The following is an 18,497-nucleotide window of genomic DNA, read 5'->3' as shown; positions in this document are numbered from 1 at the left end:
ATTCGTTTTAATATAGAGATTTCTAATTTCAAAGATCTGCATTCCTAAACGCTATCCAGGAGCAGTCGGCTTTAAATTTCTTAATAACATGCACTGTCCTATTTACAGAATCCTTAGTGGTGAATACCAGCAGTGGTAGTGATAATGAAAATAACAATGTTTTATTCTTATGGCTAAATAGTTATTGAGCTTTTACCACCTGCCGCATATTGTTCTAAGTGGTTCTCAGAGTTCAGATGCCCAAGACTCTTTTCAGGAGCCAGTGAGGTCAAAAGTATTTTCATTATAATATTAAGAAACCATTTGCCTCTTTCACCCTGTCGACATTTGTACCCATTACAGAGAAGCATTGGTGGGTAGAACTGCTCACTCTGCAGCCTCAATCAAGGCTAGTAGTCACTGTAGTCTTCATTGTTGGTTCTCTCAGTTTAAAATAAAAAGCCGATTTTATTTTAGAAAGCCTCTGATGAAACAGTGAATTTTATTAAATCTTGACCCTTGAGTAACATTGTTTTTTAATGTTGTGTGTGACAAAATTGGGAAGTATGCATTAAACACTTCTACATGTTTGAATTGCCAGCTGAATTAGTCACTTTTTTATAGACCACCGCTTTTATTTGAAAGAACAACTGGCAAGTAAACTGTTATTCAGACTTAGGTATTTGGCAGGAATTTTCTTAAAAATGAATGAAGTCAGCCTGTCATTTCAAGGAAAACGCCATGTTGGTCCAGAGGAGAGGGCCGCCAGCAGGCAAAATGGATGACGCTTCTTCAGGGGTCAGGTGTTCCCAGGGCTCTCTTGATGCTAAGCAGTGTAAACTTTTCTATCCAACACATGTTTATAAATGATCATTAAAGAAAAGTTGTTTTGAATGCTGATGAATTTTCCAGTAGCAGAGCTAAAAAACATTTTCCAAGGTTTACGTACCACAGAACCCCTCTTTGTATAGATTAGAAAAATAGAACCCAGATATTGAAAGCCTTTTCCAAGGTAACACTCTATACATGCGTGGTTTATGGCCTCATATTTTATAGTGCCCTAAACTTTCAAGTACTTCCACATATACATTTTCATCTGATCCTCACATAATCCTGTGAGTATCTAAAGCAGCTTAAAGATTAGGAAATTGAGACTCAAAGAAAATAATTCTCTGAATGCACTTTATATTATCCTGCCCTTTAGGCTATCATCTCTGAGGGTCTGAAATAAGGCCGAGCAAACTGAGAGGAGATAGAATCTATAAAACTTGGCAACTAACTAGATTCAAAAACGAAAAAAAGACAAAGCAGAAATGAAAGAGCCAGAGAATTTTCTGAAGTTTCTTGCTAGGGTGCCTGGGAGAGTACCATTAACAGAGAAAATAAAAATAGAGAAGGAATAGATTCAGTCAACAAAAGTTTCCTGAAGGCCTTTTCATTGGCACTACTATAATCTGCTTCGGAGGATTCTTAGGCTGGCTAGACCTTGCTTTTATGGTCTCTATTTGAGAAGATATGCTACGCATGCCAGTGACTCTGATTCAAGGGGGAAAATGCTAAGTGCCTTAAGAAAGGCTTAGTTCAAGTCCTGTAGCTGTTCACAAGCGGGAAGGAATGACTTCTGGACTCAGGGGAAATTTTATGGAAGAGGGAGCATTTGAAAGGAGTCTTGCAGAATGTAGAATTTGGATGTGCAGAGGTGGTTGTAGGGAGACAAGGAAGGTTCAATGACAGAAAAATAGAGCAGGGTGTGGAAGGAGGAATATCAAGTATAGAAGTTGGTAAAAACATAGCGTGTGTGTAGGCAGATAATAAGAAATTATTTTGAAAACAATTATTCCGGTAAATTATAGGTGATGTTAACTGCTGCATACATGGTCAGTTTTCCATTTTGTATTTTCATTTTTTTTTTAATGACACTTGTCAAAAAAGTGTCTTTAAGTACAACTTAATTCTTTTACATATAGTTTCATTTTTCATTGACTAGGGTAAGGATTTCAAGTTCAGATAACATAATTGATGTTCCCAGATGTTGGTTTATAGTTTTAGAGAGAGTCGTGCAAAATATTTGACTATGGTCTTATTTTTTAAATCTATGGTGGTTTAAAGTAAACCTGCAGCCTTTAGATAACTTAATCTCCTCGCACTTAGAAATTCCATCAGTCCTTGAAATCGCATTTTCATCTGAACTGCATCCCTGAGTCTTTCTTCAAATAGCTTAGCTTTGTCTTCGAGGTCTTTGTTCTCCTTTGACATTAGCTTTTGTTATTATTCACTGCGGAATTTATCTGACTTGGATATTTATTACTGTTTTTCCCCTAGATAAGCCAGATAAATACGATCCACGTGATGTTGAAAGGCTACAACAAGACGATAACTGGGTTGAAAATTACTTATTCTGGAGACATGATGTTATAGATGAAACACTGAAGATGCTCGATGAGAGTTTTCAGTGGAGGAAAGAAATAGCTGTCAATGGTAAGCTGTTCGATTTAACGCCGACAGTATACTATCCCCTTCATAAATATTACTGTTTCACATTTATCTAATAGTGTATTTTCAAGTATCCTCGACAATCATCATAAACACCGGAATATAAAGTTTTATACAGACCCAGTAACACTTTGAAAGGAATGTCATATGAGTAAGTCTTAAAAGTTGGATCATTCATAAGGAAATGAGATCACCAGGGAATAGAATCACGCTCCGTTCTTCACGCACAGCAGAGTCTCCTAACCTGTGCTTGTTTACTTTGGTACCATTAAACAATAATAGCAGGACAGCGTCAGCATCTTCACTATTAGGACTAAAGATAAGGAGATACTACCTGCCTGTTTTTCTCAGTTGTTGACTTATGTCTTTATTCCCAGAGTTCCTTGTTCCACTAGGTGTTCCATATAGGATTAATGAATGGAGGTCCCCCAAAAGCAGGCTGATTCCCAAGGATGTCTATGGTAGCCTTCTTTTAATGGCTTAATTTCAAGACCCACTTTAAAAATGAAATTTTCTCCAGAAAGGGGGGGTTGGAAATCTTAGGGGGTTTTAGAATAGTCTTCAAGTATAGAAAGAAATCTTCCCAGGAAAGGTTACTCATTCTCTCTCTTTCCTCCTGAAAATGTAACAAACTGGCATAACTACTGCTTTTGATGAGGTATAAAGAATTTCCTGACCTTGAAGATGATAAACTCTGGAGTGACTGAGTCTAGAGACTTAATATGAAGTAGTCGATGAATAAATCCAGAGCAGACACCCTCCCCAGGCCTCACACTTCTAGAAGGAATCCATCAGAAGGGGAATATTTAAGAAACTATTTGATTGGAAATGTAAAAAAAAATACATAGGTAATTTCAACAAACAGTGGAGCACTTATTGATCACACAAAGTAATATAAATCTGATATTTCTAAATCACTTAAGTACAAAATTAATGCTTAAACTTAACAGTAGTATTTTCTTACATAGAATTGCTTATTTCCAGTGGCAGACAGCAGAAATATGATACAAGGATTGGGGAAAGATAAAGAAATCTTTGAAAGTTCTTGGGGAATTACGTGTGAAGGTAACAAAAGCCTTGCCACGTGCTGCCTTGCTTCTGTTGGTTCTCAGCCTCGCTAGAGACGGGACAGGCCCTTTTTGTTCCTCCTGCTAAAAAGGAGCTGGCATTTTTCTTGAAGTGTTTTCCACTTGCCCCAAGTTTACAAAATGTATTAGACTCCACTGCACATCAAACTTTGTGGGAAAATATTATTTTTCAAAAGAAACCATAGTGATTTTTTCATTAATTCTGAAGCTGTAATGTGGGTGTTTGCAGGGCACATTCTCTTGAAATTGTCCAACAGTGATATTATTTGTCTGCAAGTCATTATTTGAAACACAACCGGACGTAGAAATGTGTCTTCATCAACAGTGGCTGAAGCGTCAAAGAGCAACAGATTTTTTTTCCATTTCTCTCATCTATGTCTTTATGCAGTTTGTTTACTTAGTAAGAAACACCGTTATTTACTGGAATCTATCCAGATGTTTAAATAAGCTTTATCTTTTTTATATCAGAGCTACATAACATTAACCTTTACATTATGTTTTCTTTTTAAAAAGGCCCCTAAGTTACAATTACTCATCAGTTTATCACTTTTTAGATCTGACTGAATCCTCCATTCCCAGATGGTTATTCGAAATCGGTGGTATTTATCTCCACGGTTATGACAAAGAAGGCAACAAGTTGTGTAAGTATATTTACATGCTGGCTTTTCAAGATTTTGAGCTGTGCTTATCTCAACAGAATTCGTAATAGGCAGCACTTTCTCCATATGTAGCACACGGCGAGTTTCCTGCAGTTGGGGACTGTTCGAGCCATCCCAACCGAGCAGCATATACTTACGAGTTGTACTACTGTTTACATTATAATAAACCAGGCGGCAAAGGCAAATGCTGCGTCCTCTAAAGCAGCCAAAATAATGTAATCCAGAGTCTCTATCTTCTTTCTAATTTGACTGTCATATTAAACTTCAACCCAGCATTTTTATGCAACATCTTTTTTGACAGCCCCCTAAGGGTTGATCCATGGATGTTTTTCAAGTTTCCCAGTCTTCTCCCCTTCACGTCTCGTGAATCTGTGTGATAGCCCATGGTGGGAGGAACGGTAACCCTCCTCCCTGCCTTCCCAGTGATTTTCTTCTCTCCCCATTGCCCAAACTCCAGCTTGGTTTTTTTTTTTTTACCAAGGCTGAGGCTCCACAGGAGTGTCAGAGCGCCATCCTGAGCAGATGTCCTGCCAAGTGAGCTTACTGCATGGTCAGTGCGCACTTTGCCCTCGGTGGCATGTGGTCTGTTCCTGTTTGAACAGCACTCCTTGCATTTTCCTGTCGCTGGCTCCTCCTCCTCAGTCTTCTTTGCGCATTTCTCTTTCTGCCTGTCCCTTAAAAGTGCTTCCCTAGCTTCATTCCTTCCTTGGCCTCTTACTTTCTAGCTGATACAGTCTCCTTGGGTGATCTCAAGCACCACGACAGCTTCAGCTTCCTCCCCTCAAACAGCAGAGAGCCCACACTGTCCCCAGGCAACATGCACGTACATGCCCAGCTGCCCACTGACTGGTGCCACCAGACTGATTGCCAGCCGGCTGCCCTCAACACAACACACAGCTGAACAACCACGTCCCACCACCTGCTCTGTCCCTGCTCTGTCCAGCTCAGGCCAGCAGCCATTGGCTCTTCCCTCTGACACAGCTTCAGTTAGCCCCTCTCCATTTTCACCAGCACTTCCTCATTTCAGTCCCTCACTGTCCCCCTTACCCCCCAGTCCCTTCCCGGGGCATCGCCCGTTGGGTTTCCTCCTCTGCCTCTTCCCATCTCCTCTCTGTGCTGCTGCCTGAGAGATGTTATAAATAGGAAAATCAAAACACCTTAGCATTGCATTCAGAGTCCTTGAAGCCCAGCCCTGTCTGTTCAGCTTCTCCTCTCACCAGTCATCACATTTTGTCCTAGCTGCCACCACTCTGAATGGTTTGCCACACTCCACCCACATGCACGACACCTGCTCACACCTTCATAGCGCCTCTGTCCACACTTTTCCTCTGGAAAGAACATTTTTTTCTAGTGCTTGACAGAACCAATGGCTTTCTTTTCGTTAAACACAGTGAACAGTACTCTTAGGTTATTACCAAATACTGTTTGTTCACCTGTATGTTCTTTTCCACCTTACTTGCGAAATTTATTTCCTAAGGGGACAAAAATAGTTTACCTTTCAGCTACTCTTTAAGGTTCCCAAGTGCACACTATTTCTCATTTTAAAGAAAGAAGAGACGTGTTTAATCTGAGAGACAAAATGAATAAGTGAAGAAAAACGGAAAGGATAAGTATAAAAAAAAAATTATAATGCCATAAACGTTTTTCTTATTTTTATCTTATGTTCTGCTGAAAGTCTGGATCAGGGTGAAGTATCATATAAAAGACCCTAAAACCATATTGGACAAAAAGAAGCTTATCGCATTCTGGTTGGAACGTTATGCTAAGAGAGAAAATGGGAAACCGGTAACAGTGATGTTTGACCTGTCAGAAACTGGAATAAATAGCATAGTAAGCATTTTTCTTTAATTCTAAATCGTTGTTGATCATGCTGTCCTCCCCGCCACTTCTCCCCAACCACATATTCCTATAAAATCGAGCTAAGTTATGTTTGGGATTTATCCCCTGCCACATTGTGAGCAAAGTCAAACATGGAAGACGATCAGCAAAGAAATAAATTTGCTTCAGTAGGTTTCCTAGAAATGTTGGTTGTCTGATAAATGGGATATAGTGGTAGGACGTGGAGGCCAGCAGGCTATTGGGTAGATGAGGTTAACCGTGAACTTGTCTATCAAAGCTCATTTCCTAACAGCACCTAACCCTGTGCCTGGCACAGCATAATGCACTCAACAAATATTAAGGAAAGTAACATTTGCTCTCTGTCGTATCATTAGATTTATATCATGTTTTACAGTTGTGGGATGTTGCCTGAGTTTTGTATATTCAGCACTTTGTGATTTTGTGGGGGTTTGTGTTTGCTTGTTTGGATTTTTGTTTGTTCGATTTGGTTAGCTTTTGCAAACCAGTTTTCTCCAGATGATTTTGCAAAGCTTCAAAAAAAATAAGACCTACCAGTCTTTAATTTGGGCCCCTGTGACCTTAGTGCTAACTACAAACCCTTCAGCAGCAATGGGGATCTGTAAGGACATTTATTAAGCTGTCGTTTCTTACATCAAACCTTGGCTAATTCTGGTAGCAGTGAAGTGGCATTTGCACACTTGCCTGGGGCAGGGCTAAAACCTTTTTGAAAATCCACTTGGCAAAGTATGTTAAGAATCTTAAAGTGATTGCATTCTTACTCTGCCTGGTAACTAACTTCTGGAAATCTATTCTAAAGAAAAAATCCTGAGTACAGAAAAAGTGTTGTGTACCAAAATGTTTTTTCAGAGTGTTATTTAAAATAGTGAAAAATTAGGGAAAAAAATGTATATATCCACACAGCGAAATGGTAAATTATGTTCTATCTAATTGATGGAGTATATGTATTAGTGTTTAAAAGGAATTTGTAGTAATGTTGGAAAATACCCTTTTTAATGAACAAGGCAACAGGATTACATCATAGAAATACCTAGCCCCCCAAAAGGAAACCTTAGACATTAAAAATTTAATTAATTAATTAATTGATTAATTAAAAACTAGAGAGAGCTGCTACAGAGAATGAGAGACGAGTTATTTTGGGTGGTAGAACCACAGATTTTTTTTTCTTTCCATGTCTCTATTTATCTTTTAAGAGTCTGTTGCCCTGGATTTTTTCAATCTAGTTTCTGTGTCAATGAGTTTTAAATTAGAGTAAATCATACTGTGACCCAAATCTAAATCAACATGCTTGGATAACTATTTCATAAAAATGAATCATGATTCTGTTATCTTTTATGTATAGTGATTTTCTAATTCTTAACCCAGAATCATGAAAAGTAATTGTTAATGTTTTTTATTGCCATATAGGGACAGAGAATCAACTTGAACTGATTTTTTTCAAGCTACTTATATGCTACCTCATTGTCTTGAATTTATAAATGAGGTTTATTTGCATTACTAAGTACTGAAATCATTATGGTTTTAAAATTCTCGAAGCTTAATGAATTTTTACATAACCTCATGATTTGTAAAGGATTTAAGTTGGCTCATAAAGATGTATACACAATGTATACAGAAAGATGTATACAGGGTGAGACATTTTAAAAATTATTTGTTAGCATTGGGCCACCAATTTGGCTCTAAGCTTTCAGCTGCCCACCTGAAAGAAATGGCATCATTTAAAATTATTCAGAGGCCATGCTTTAAAACCAGTGTCTTGGGAGAAGTGTAAGCATTCCTGATACCCGAACCAGAGAGAAAAGTCTTTCATGGGTCCTCAAAGGGAGGACATTTTATGAGATAATGAATAGCATCCTTGAAAGCATCCTCACAGAATGCAGACCAGTAGTTTCCTGGAGCTCTTTTATGTAGTACCTACTAATATATGTACACCAGTGGCAGCCTATGAAATCCACTTGAATTAGCAGTAACTTGGGATTTTATAAGGCAGGATATTCAATTACATAAAAGATGAAAAGAAGAATATTGGATGAAGACTTTTTTAGGCAGTCTCTGGGGGCCACAGATCAGATACTAGGTAACCAAATTTATATATAACTAGTTATTTGGAGATATTTGACTCTTACTTAACTATAAATTAGTAAGCTCTATGCACAGTGGATATAATGATTAGTCATAAAGGTATTATTATATACTAGGATTTATCCCATAATAAATACCTACAATAGTTAAGGACGCTTACTTTCAGTTTACTAGAGTTAAAGATGCTATAACTCACATGCTAGGAATGAGTGTATAGACTCTCTTTCTAGGACAACCCATCTTTCAATAATTGATGGATCTAAGTTTGCCTGGTTAGATAGATGATAGATTGATAGAAGGACGGACGGATGGATGGATGATAGATATCCTACAGTTCTTATAAGATGGCTGATCAGGATTAGTAAATCAGCCTGTGGCTGTGGAATAACATGGAATGAAGTGATCCATGTGAATCATAATCCTTATAACCTAATTTCATGTTGCTGTGTTCAAGGCAATGGAATCAACCACACAGCTATGTTTATAAAGTCTCCCAGAATTGGAGTCAATGAACATTTGAATATAAACTAAGAAATTCTAATTCTAGGTCCCTAAATAAGAGGAAAGAAGCTAGAAGTGAAATAGATATAGCAGATCAATATGATCAGATTAACTTAACTGTTATGGAAAAGATTAATGAAATATATTTTACTAAAGCTATTATGAGGTATAGAAATTAACTTTAAAAAGCAAATATACCAAAATTTAGAGACATGTATTATCATTTCAAGTAGTCAGGTTGTAAACTGTACATTTGTTTCAATAATTTAATTGTTTAACAGATCTTTAGAATTTCTCTATGGGAATTGCTTTTAGGTCCATTTTAGGTCCACGTTACCTTAGCAGCCTGGGGTATCTCTAGTTTGAGGTAACATGAATGATGCTTAAGCTTCTTTCTGATTTAACTCATTTTTAGGACTGATTATTTTAAGTAGCTTAATGGCTTAATAGCTTAATCCTTAGGAATATAGATATTTATATATGAGCTTATTTTTAAAGACTTTAATAATTGTCTCATTTGTATTTAATAATTTATCACCTTTAGAAATATGCACTTTAAAATTCTCAAATGTGGACATTCTTAAAGATTTCAATGTATAATCTTTATTTTAGGACATGGATTTTGTACGCTTTATCATCAACTGCTTTAAGGTTTATTACCCTAAATACCTGTGTAAGTAACTTACTTCTTTATAAAAAATATGATGTTTAAAAACTGTAGACAATGTCTGAGAATTGTGGAGTTTTATATTATTATAGTGTTTAATAGCTGAAACACTTTTCTGATGAAGAGCTTAAGTGTGTTCATAGACATTTCAGTGCGTATCCTAGTAGGTACGGGGGAAATTTTTCATAAATAATCATTGTCCTTTACAATTAGTTTTAAGAGTTTAAGTTCTAAACTGTATATTACATACACACATATGGGGACATAAAAACATATACTTATTTCCAAGATTATCCCATTTTTCCTAATCTTTCAATTGAGAAATTCCTTTAAAATATTACATAGAACTTCTCACATACAAAACCCAGATAAACAATATTGATAAAGTGTACTCTGTGATAAACAACACTCATACGTATGGTACACTGTGTTACTAGTTGCTATTTAAAAACTGTCATTGAGAAAACACTTGCTATCTTGTACTGCATGTGAATCTGGCATTTGGAGTTCCTTTGTTTTTCATTGTGATTATTTCATTCATTACCTGAACGAAGAACTCTTAATTAAATCTTATTCAGTTTTGATTTATTGGATTTATATGATGATTTCTCCCTGGAGAAATGGAGATGCCATCCCACATAAACAAAGATTTTTAACCTCAGTGGGTTGAAAGTGAGAAGATAGGAGAGAGGCAACAGGGACATCAGAAAATGGCGAATATCACAATTAGGGTCTTTTGGGACTTATGACTCAAGGTGACACTAAAGGCCTAAAATCCCTAGATCGTCTTACTTGTGTATGCTTTTGCATTATTAATGCGAAGTGAGGAATAGACAAAAAGCATTAGAGTATCAAGAATCAGTGCCACCCCAGCCCTATGACTTCAGAGAGTATTTGTGAGTGTTTCTAGTAAACACAATGTCTTGTTTGGGGACCCTGTAGGACCTGCTGTTCCTTCTGAATTCTTACTGGATCTGGCATGTACCCTGAGTCAATAACATGTACTGAGCAGTGCCAGCCAGTGGTCAGTAGGGAATGTTATTAGTCTGTTTCCCTTATGTACACCATGAAAATAAAATATTCACTCATTTATCAAAATATCTATTAGAATTTGCAAAGAACCATTAAATAGTATTATTACTTTATAAACACATCCAAGATTTTTTTTTTTGACAATACTAGTAATAAATGCATGGCTCAATATAAAAATGATTTGGAATATATTCATTCCAATAACTAGCGATAAGTAACTAGAGATATAGGTATATATTCTACCTATATAATGTAGTTTTGCAGACATTGAATTTTGTAGATTTTTAAGTTTATTGTGCTTTAAAACCTGTCGTGAAATATATTATTTCTTAATATCTTGAGTCCAAATCTTTTTAGACATATTCCTGATGAAGACTGAAGTATTAAGTAGCAGGTAGCTCTTTGCAGATACCTTGTTCTTCACACGTACTTCACTGTCCTGCATTAACAGAATCATTCTAGGAGGCTCTCTGCTCAGAGAAGAATGAAATTACATTTTGATTCTTCTGGAATGAAGAATAAAAATTGGATATCAAAAATCCCCCTATGTGGTTTCTGGTTCTTTCTCACAAATGTTAATATCTTCATCTAAGTATGCAAATAATACTTATGTATACTTTGGAATTATTGGCTTCCTAGAGCTCATAATATTAAGAAAAGTAGAAATAATTTTTGTTTCTTCAAACATGATGATTTATTAAACTGGTGGGGGCAACTGTGAGAGTGGTTTAACAATGTAATCTCTAGAAAATTATAATTGAAACCATAAATTTGATATTGAAATCATTTTCAAGTTCAGTGGACTTCAGCACTAATATGACATGCCACATCTCAAGACTCCACTTACCCACTTAACTATTTTCTTTTGTACCTTTCTGCAAACAAGAGCAATAAACAAAAGAACAGGCTACTTACCAAAGGACAGTGATAGTGTATTATTCGTTTCCTAGAAGCCACCCTCCTGAGTGGGACCCTCACCACTGTGGGTTTAATTCTAGCATTCACACTTCACTGACTTAGAACTGGGTCAGCCAGCTCAGTTTTTAGTAATATTTAGATCAACATTTTTTCTAGGTCAGGTATGACTGATATTACTATAGTGGTACTAAATCACATTCAATGAATTTTTTCATCTTTCAGCAAAAATAGTGATCTTCGATATGCCTTGGATAATGAATGGTGAGTATATTATTTATACTTCTTAAAACAAAATGCCTAATATACTTTTTTCTTTGCCAGTTTAGCCATATTTCTATGGTTGTTTAAAAAATTGTTTATATCGTGCTTGGTGTAGAACATTTGAAGGCTGTTCCTAAGCAAACTGGGCTGACTTTCTACCCCCAGGCTTTCGGGACACTCAATTTCTTCTCTAAAAACAGCCTCAAGATGTTCAGCTATCCAAATAAAACTAGTCAGAAGCCTCAGTTTGTCACTCACAAATGGGGTATTTCATAGAACACAGGGCTTGCTAGGTTTTTTCATGGGCTTCAGGTGTTGAGGAAGGTGGAATAAATCTGAAATTTAATCAAAATCTCTGTAGTCCCATAGCCCTGATGACAATCATGATATATTTTCCCTTCCCCCTACGATATATATTTTTTTATAAAAATATTTAACTACTGAAAAACACTAGTAATCATAAAACTTCTCACAAAGAAAAGACCAGGTCCAAATGGCTTCACTGGTACATTCTGCCAAACATACAAAGAATCAACATCAATCCTTTTCAAACTCTTCCAAAAATATAGAAGGAACACTTCCCAACTCATTTTATGAGACAAGTCTATTCCTAATAACAAACATGACAGGAAAACAACATACGAGTATCCTTTATGAATATTGATGGACCAACCTTCCATCTACTAACAGACCAAATCTAGCAGCATATAAAAAGGATTGTATACTATGACCAAGAGGGATTTATCTCAGGAATGCAAAGTTAGTTCAACATATGAAAATCAATGTTATCCAATATATCAATAGGCTAAAGGAAAAAAAAAACCATGATCATCTCAATAGACATAGAAAAAACATTTGACAAAATCCAGTACAGTCTCATGATAAAAGCACTCAAGAAACTAGGAATAGAAGGTGCAAAGAGTTGGAACAACTTGAAATTAGGGGGACCATGGTAGTCTACACACAAAACTACCCTCACTTCTGACACCAAATGTAAGTTCAAGGGATTCTTAAAACCACTCTTAGGTTCACTAGAGTGACCCACAGAATTCACCGTAAGCCATTCTACTCACAGTTACGGTTTATTACATACAGGGAAAGGATTCAGGTTAAAATCAGCCAAGGAAAGAAAAACAGAGGGCGGAATCCAGGGACTACCAAATGTGGAGCAAATTAATGTCCCAGCATTGATACGTGGCGGTACCCATGGAGTATTGGCAACCAGGGAAGCTCACCCAAACTGTGGCATTCAGAGCTTTTATCAGGGTTCCATTACACAGGCCTGATCGATTTACCACATGGTTTATATCAGTCTCCAGCCTCTTCCAGAGGTCTACTGATACTGTGTGACACAAAGCCCAACCCTAAATCATACTGTTCCAGTTAGGCCCAAGGCCCCCAGACAAAGACGGTCCTATCAGGCATGAAGGTTACCTCCCCGAAGCTGAGGTCAAAGGCCAGACCTTTCTTTGGGTAAGGTTAATTCTTCACTACGCAGAAGAGAACTTCTTCAGCCTGATAAAGGGCATCTATGTAAAACCGGCATCTATGAAAACCCACAGCTAAAATCATACTTAGCAATAAAAGAATGAATGCCTTGCCCCTAAGATCAGGAACAAGACAGGGTTGTCTGCTTTTACCACTTATACTGCCAGGGCATTGAGGCAAGATAAAGAAAGAAAAAGGCATCCAGATTGGAAAAGAAGAAGTAATACTATCTATACTTACAGATGACATAATCTTCTGTATGGAAAATTTTAAGAAATACAAACACACAAAAAAACTATTAGAATAAGTGAGTTCAGCAAGGTAGCAGGTTACAGGGTCAATACACAAAATCAATTGTGTTTCTATATACTAGGAACGAATAATCCCAAAATGAAATGAACAATTCCATTTATAATAGCATCTCAAAGAATAAAGTACTTAGAAATAAAATTAAAATGAGTTCAAGACTGGTACACTGAAAACTATAAAAAGCCATTGAAGGATATTCAAGACGTAGGTATACAGACAGCTGTCACTCAAGGACTGGAAGACCTAATATTGTTAAGACGACAGTACTTCCTGAATTGATCGATTCAGTGCAGCCTCTGTCAAAATCTCAGCTGCCTTTTTTACAGAAATTGACAAGCTTGTCTTTAAATTGTTATGGAAATGCGAGAGACCCAGAGTAGTAAAAATAATCTCGAAAAAGAATAATGCAATTGGAGGACTCACACTTCCCCACTTCTTGATTTTAGAACTCACTACAAAGCTATGATCATTAAGACATTGTGGTAGAGACCTAAGGGTAGACACATAGATCAATAAAACAGAATTGAGAGTCCAAAAACAAGCCTGAACATTTATGGTTAATTTTTTGATAATGGTGGCAATACAATTCAGCGGAAAAAGAATAGTCTTTTTAATAAATAGTACTAGTACAACTGAACATGCATCCACATTCGAAAGAATGAAGTTGGACCTTTACCTCCCATCATATATAAAATTTAACTCAAAATGGATCAGACCCCTAAATGTAAGAGTTAAAACTGTAAAATTCTTAAAAGAAATCATAAAAGTAAATCTTTGCGACCTTGAATTAGGCTGTGGTTTCTTAGATATGACACCAAAAAGACACAAGTGAGAAAAAAAAGATGCATTGTCCTTCATTAAAATTTAAAAGTTTTGTGCTCCAAAAGATACCATCAGGTGAAAAGACATCTCTCAGAAGGGAATATTTACAAATCATGTATCTGATAAGGGACTTATGTCTAGAATATATAAATAACTTACAGTGCAACAATTAAAAGACAAATGACCCAATTAAAAAGGACAAAATATTTGAATAAAAATTTTTACAAAGAAGTTATACAAAAATAAATAAATATATACAAAGATGCATAAAAAGATGTTCAACATCATTAGTCATTAGAGAAATTCAAGTCAAAACCAAAGGAGATACTACTTCACGCCCACTAGGATGGCCAAAACAAAAAACAGACAAGAACAAGTGTTGACAAGGATGTGGAGAAACTGGAACCCTCATACATTGCTGGTGGGAATGTAAAGTGGTGTACACCACAGTGGAAAACAATTTGGCAGTTCCTCAAAAAGTTAAACACCTAATTAGCATATGATCCAGCAATTCCACTCGTAGGTATAACTAACCCCAAGAGAACTGAAAGCATACATCCGCACAAAAACTTCTTCACAGATGTTCATATCACTAGTCATAATAGTGAAAGCAGAAACCCAAATGTTCATCAATTGATGAAAGGATAAACAAATGTTATATATAGATCCATAAAATGGAAAATTATTCCGCCATAAAAAGGAATTAAATACTGATACATGCTACCTCATGGATGAACCTTCAAAACATACTGAGTGTACAAAGCCAGTAGGAAAAAAACACATATGATTCCATTTATATGAAATGTCCTAAATAGGCAAATCCATAGAGACAGAAAGTAGATCAGTGCTTGCCAGGGAATGGGAGAAAAGAAGATAAGGAGAGGTTGCTAACGGATGAGGGTTTCTTTTTGGTATGATGAAAATGTTGTAAAATTAGATAGCGGTGATGCTGGTGCAAGTCCGCAAATATACTAAAAACCACTGATGTGTATACTTTAAAGGAGTAAATTTTATGGTATGTAAATTACATCTCAATTAAGCTGTTCTAAAAAATCAGATTTAGCACTTTAGTTAATTCAAGTAGCATAATTTTAAACATGTCAACTCCCAGACTTTTAAAATGGAAATTAATGAAAATGTAAATGTTATGTAAAAAATTTTTAAGCACAATTAGCCAAAGTAAAAATGTAATTCTCTGAAGTACTGTTTAATGTTTATATGCTGTTTTATTTCCTGATTTTTTTATTGACACTTTTGCAAATTTAATGCAGGATTCCTCTTTTAATTCCTTTAAAATGTGCTTAGAATGTCGCAATGGAAATGAGGCTTTAAAAATTAAGTATAAATCAGAATGGCAGAGTCCGCGAATTCCTTCCTCGCAGTTACATAAACTGCAGGGCTTGGGAGAACGGCAGAGAAGTCTGGGGTTAGGCTGCTAAGTCTGGATCCAGCTCACACCCATAATGAGGAGAGCTACTTCCTGACTTGCTGTATGAGGGGGGTTTTCAGAGTGGGGATTTATCAGAAGCGTAAGGCAGATGACACTTCTCATACCACTGTGCAGTTATTCACTGAATCGCAATGCTATTTGATTCAGTATCTGGACATCTTAGCAGTTGGGATCATTGATGGATTTGTGCAGAGGCCAAAACCCTGATAATTTTATTAGAGAACTTCAGGGTAATTTAATCTTCCTGAATCTTCATGGAACATTTGAAACCCATAAGGGACAGTCACAGTGTAACAGCCCACAAGAATTAGAGAATGTTAAATATCATGCCATCAGAGACACATATTAACAGATTTTAGCCCAAACTAATTTCAGAAGACCTGAGTTAGCACATACGGTAAATTAATTGAGAAAGGGAATGAAAAGAATTTAATAACATGACTGTTTTTTCTTCAGCTGCTTTCAAAATTGTGAAATCCTGGCTTGGTCCAGAAGCAGTGAGTTTGTTGAAGTTTACAAGTAAAAATGAAGTCCAAGACTATGTCAGTGCAGAATACCTGCCTCCTCACATGGGTGGAACTGTAAGTATAGTACCTGATACTCGTTTCCAAAATAAGACCGTGCCACGGCACATTAGGCTGAATTCTTTCCTCAAGGAAAAAGGAAAAGCACTGTCATAACATCCAAAGAAAGATCATAGATACCCCAAAATAGCAAGCAGTGTTTCAGACTTTTTTTACGTTTTTAAGATGTTACATTGCTATTTTTGAATGATTCTAAACCGGAAAGTATTCAGTATTCAGTAAAAAGAAAGTACTCAGTATTCAGAAACAAGTATTCAGTAAAAAGTCTACTGCTATCCCAACCACCCCATCTTCCTCCTCAGTTCTATTTCTTTATTTCCAGACCTCTATATTGCCTATATGAGCAACACTGTAGTATATATATAATATATGTATAAGCAAACATAATAGATATGTAATACTTCCTCCTTCCCATCTCTTTTGGACAGTAGTATATTTATATACTATTGTGCATCCTGCTTTTTTCTTCACAGCATGTCTTAGAGATCATTCCAAATCAATCTGACAAGCTGTCTTACTCTTATTTACGGCTGCATAGTATTCCAGAGTCTAGAGACAAACCATAAATTATTTAATAGCCATAGGTATTCAGTTTCGTCCTGATGAGTCTTTAGTTTGCTTCCAATTTTTTACTGTTGAACAATCTTTTTAATTTAAAAGATAACATATACTTTAAAAGATAACATATACTATTCAAGATTTTTTGGGATAGGATTTTACTACTTACAAATGAGAGACCAAGTATAAGTAGGTTATGTGTTAAATTCTTAATACTGTATAACAATGAAACATTGTGATAATGACTTTTTTTTTATAAACTGTGAAACCTATGGAATTGTTATGCTTTGGGTTAACTTGATTGATAATATTGTTATTTGATTTTATAATCTGCTTTGGATACTGCCTTCTTGACAAAATTATATTCAACCAGAACCAAGGGGATAGCAAGATGAAAAGTTTTATATCCTTTTGTTTTCTCTGATTAAAAAACAAAGCTTGAAGATTTTTAATTTAAAGTTTGCTGCTTTCCTATTCTGAGATTTATTTCGCATTTTAACCTAGAAAAACAGGGTAGGGTTCATTTCAAGTACCACCCTTAGTCAAAATGGTGACTTGATTGATTTGCCACTTTTTTATAGTATGCCCGTAGAATTGTTCTATCTTAAAATTAATAGCAGTTAATAAATTTTATTTTTATTTTTCAGGTAGAACAGGTCATTACTCTGTTGTTAGTGGCATATTTCTTTAAGATACATTGTTTTCTGTAGTTAAGACTACTATTTCTTAACATAAATTTTTTTTTCAAAAAGTAACACATACACGTGATTTTTTAAGAAACAGCAAACAATACCAAAGACTGATAAGTATAAGAATACAGTGAAAAGTACATCTCCCTCCCCAGGTCACTGCCCACTGCTACTCCCCAGAGGCTGTCACTGTTTACAAGTTCTCTCTCCTGGAGATATTCTATCCATAATGCTTTTTTCACATAATGTTCAGGTATCATACACATTCTATTGTGATTTTTTTTTCCACATCATTTATTTTTAGGTTATAGCATATTGATTCATAGAGGTCTACCTGATTCTTTAAATCACTGCAGAATATTTCACTGCGTGGATATAACATAACTTACTTAATCAATTCTCTTTTGAAGATGCATTAGTTATTTTCTAACCTTCTTCCATTACTAATAACGCTGCAGTGACTATCCTTGTAAGTAACTTGGTGCATAGGTACAGCAGTATATGTAGAGGATAAACTAGAAACAAAACCATTAGGTCAGTGGGTACAGTCAGTTGTTCATTTTGACAGCTGTTGCCACTTCCCCTCTAAAGAGATTGTGCCATTTACCATTAATGTGTGACAATGTTTGAGCCACATTCTTGCCAACACCACATGTTCTCATTTTTGCCAGTGTCGGGTGAAAATTATTTTATTATAGTTCTAACTTAGATTTTTTTTATTGTAATTGATATTGAGTATGTTTTAATTATTCAAAAAGGCAGTTTTCATTCTTTTACTGTGAACTATACCATTCCTTTATTTCTTGTTCTGTTGGGTCATTATTCTTTTCTCATTGATTTATACTATTAACAAAAACTGTCTTTCATTTCTGATGTATGGTACATATTTCCCCAGTTGTGGCCTTTGTAAAAAAATTTCATTTTAGTGTGCTCAATTTTTGTCAATATTTGTATGCCTTCTAGGTTTTGTGCTATGCTTAGAAAGGCTATCCCTGCTTAGTTTTTAATCCTCCTGTGTGTTGTTCTAGAGCTTATATGGTTTTTAAAAAATACACACACA

The 18,497-nt window shown here is 35.8% G+C and overlaps 1 protein-coding gene across 2 annotated transcripts in view; it reads left to right on the top strand.

The window, feature by feature from the left end:
• MOSPD2 (motile sperm domain containing 2) overlaps positions 1 to 18,497 on the top strand; it is a 43,963-nt gene that overhangs the window by 13,952 nt on the left and 11,514 nt on the right. For both annotated transcript variants that reach the window (XM_006911655.3, XM_006911656.3), the window contains exons 3-8: positions 2,302 to 2,457; positions 4,115 to 4,201; positions 5,895 to 6,049; positions 9,272 to 9,332; positions 11,499 to 11,537; positions 16,063 to 16,187. In XM_006911655.3, coding sequence (XP_006911717.1) covers positions 2,302 to 2,457; positions 4,115 to 4,201; positions 5,895 to 6,049; positions 9,272 to 9,332; positions 11,499 to 11,537; positions 16,063 to 16,187 — 623 coding nt within the window. The remainder of the gene's footprint in view (positions 1 to 2,301; positions 2,458 to 4,114; positions 4,202 to 5,894; positions 6,050 to 9,271; positions 9,333 to 11,498; positions 11,538 to 16,062; positions 16,188 to 18,497) is intronic.

The sequence above is a fragment of the Pteropus alecto genome, unplaced genomic scaffold (genome assembly GCF_000325575.1).
Source record: "Pteropus alecto unplaced genomic scaffold, ASM32557v1 scaffold23, whole genome shotgun sequence".
Classification (NCBI taxonomy): domain Eukaryota; kingdom Metazoa; phylum Chordata; class Mammalia; order Chiroptera; family Pteropodidae; genus Pteropus; species Pteropus alecto.
The sequence above is the reverse complement of the archived record's forward strand: the minus strand, read 5'-3'. Positions and strand labels throughout refer to the sequence as shown.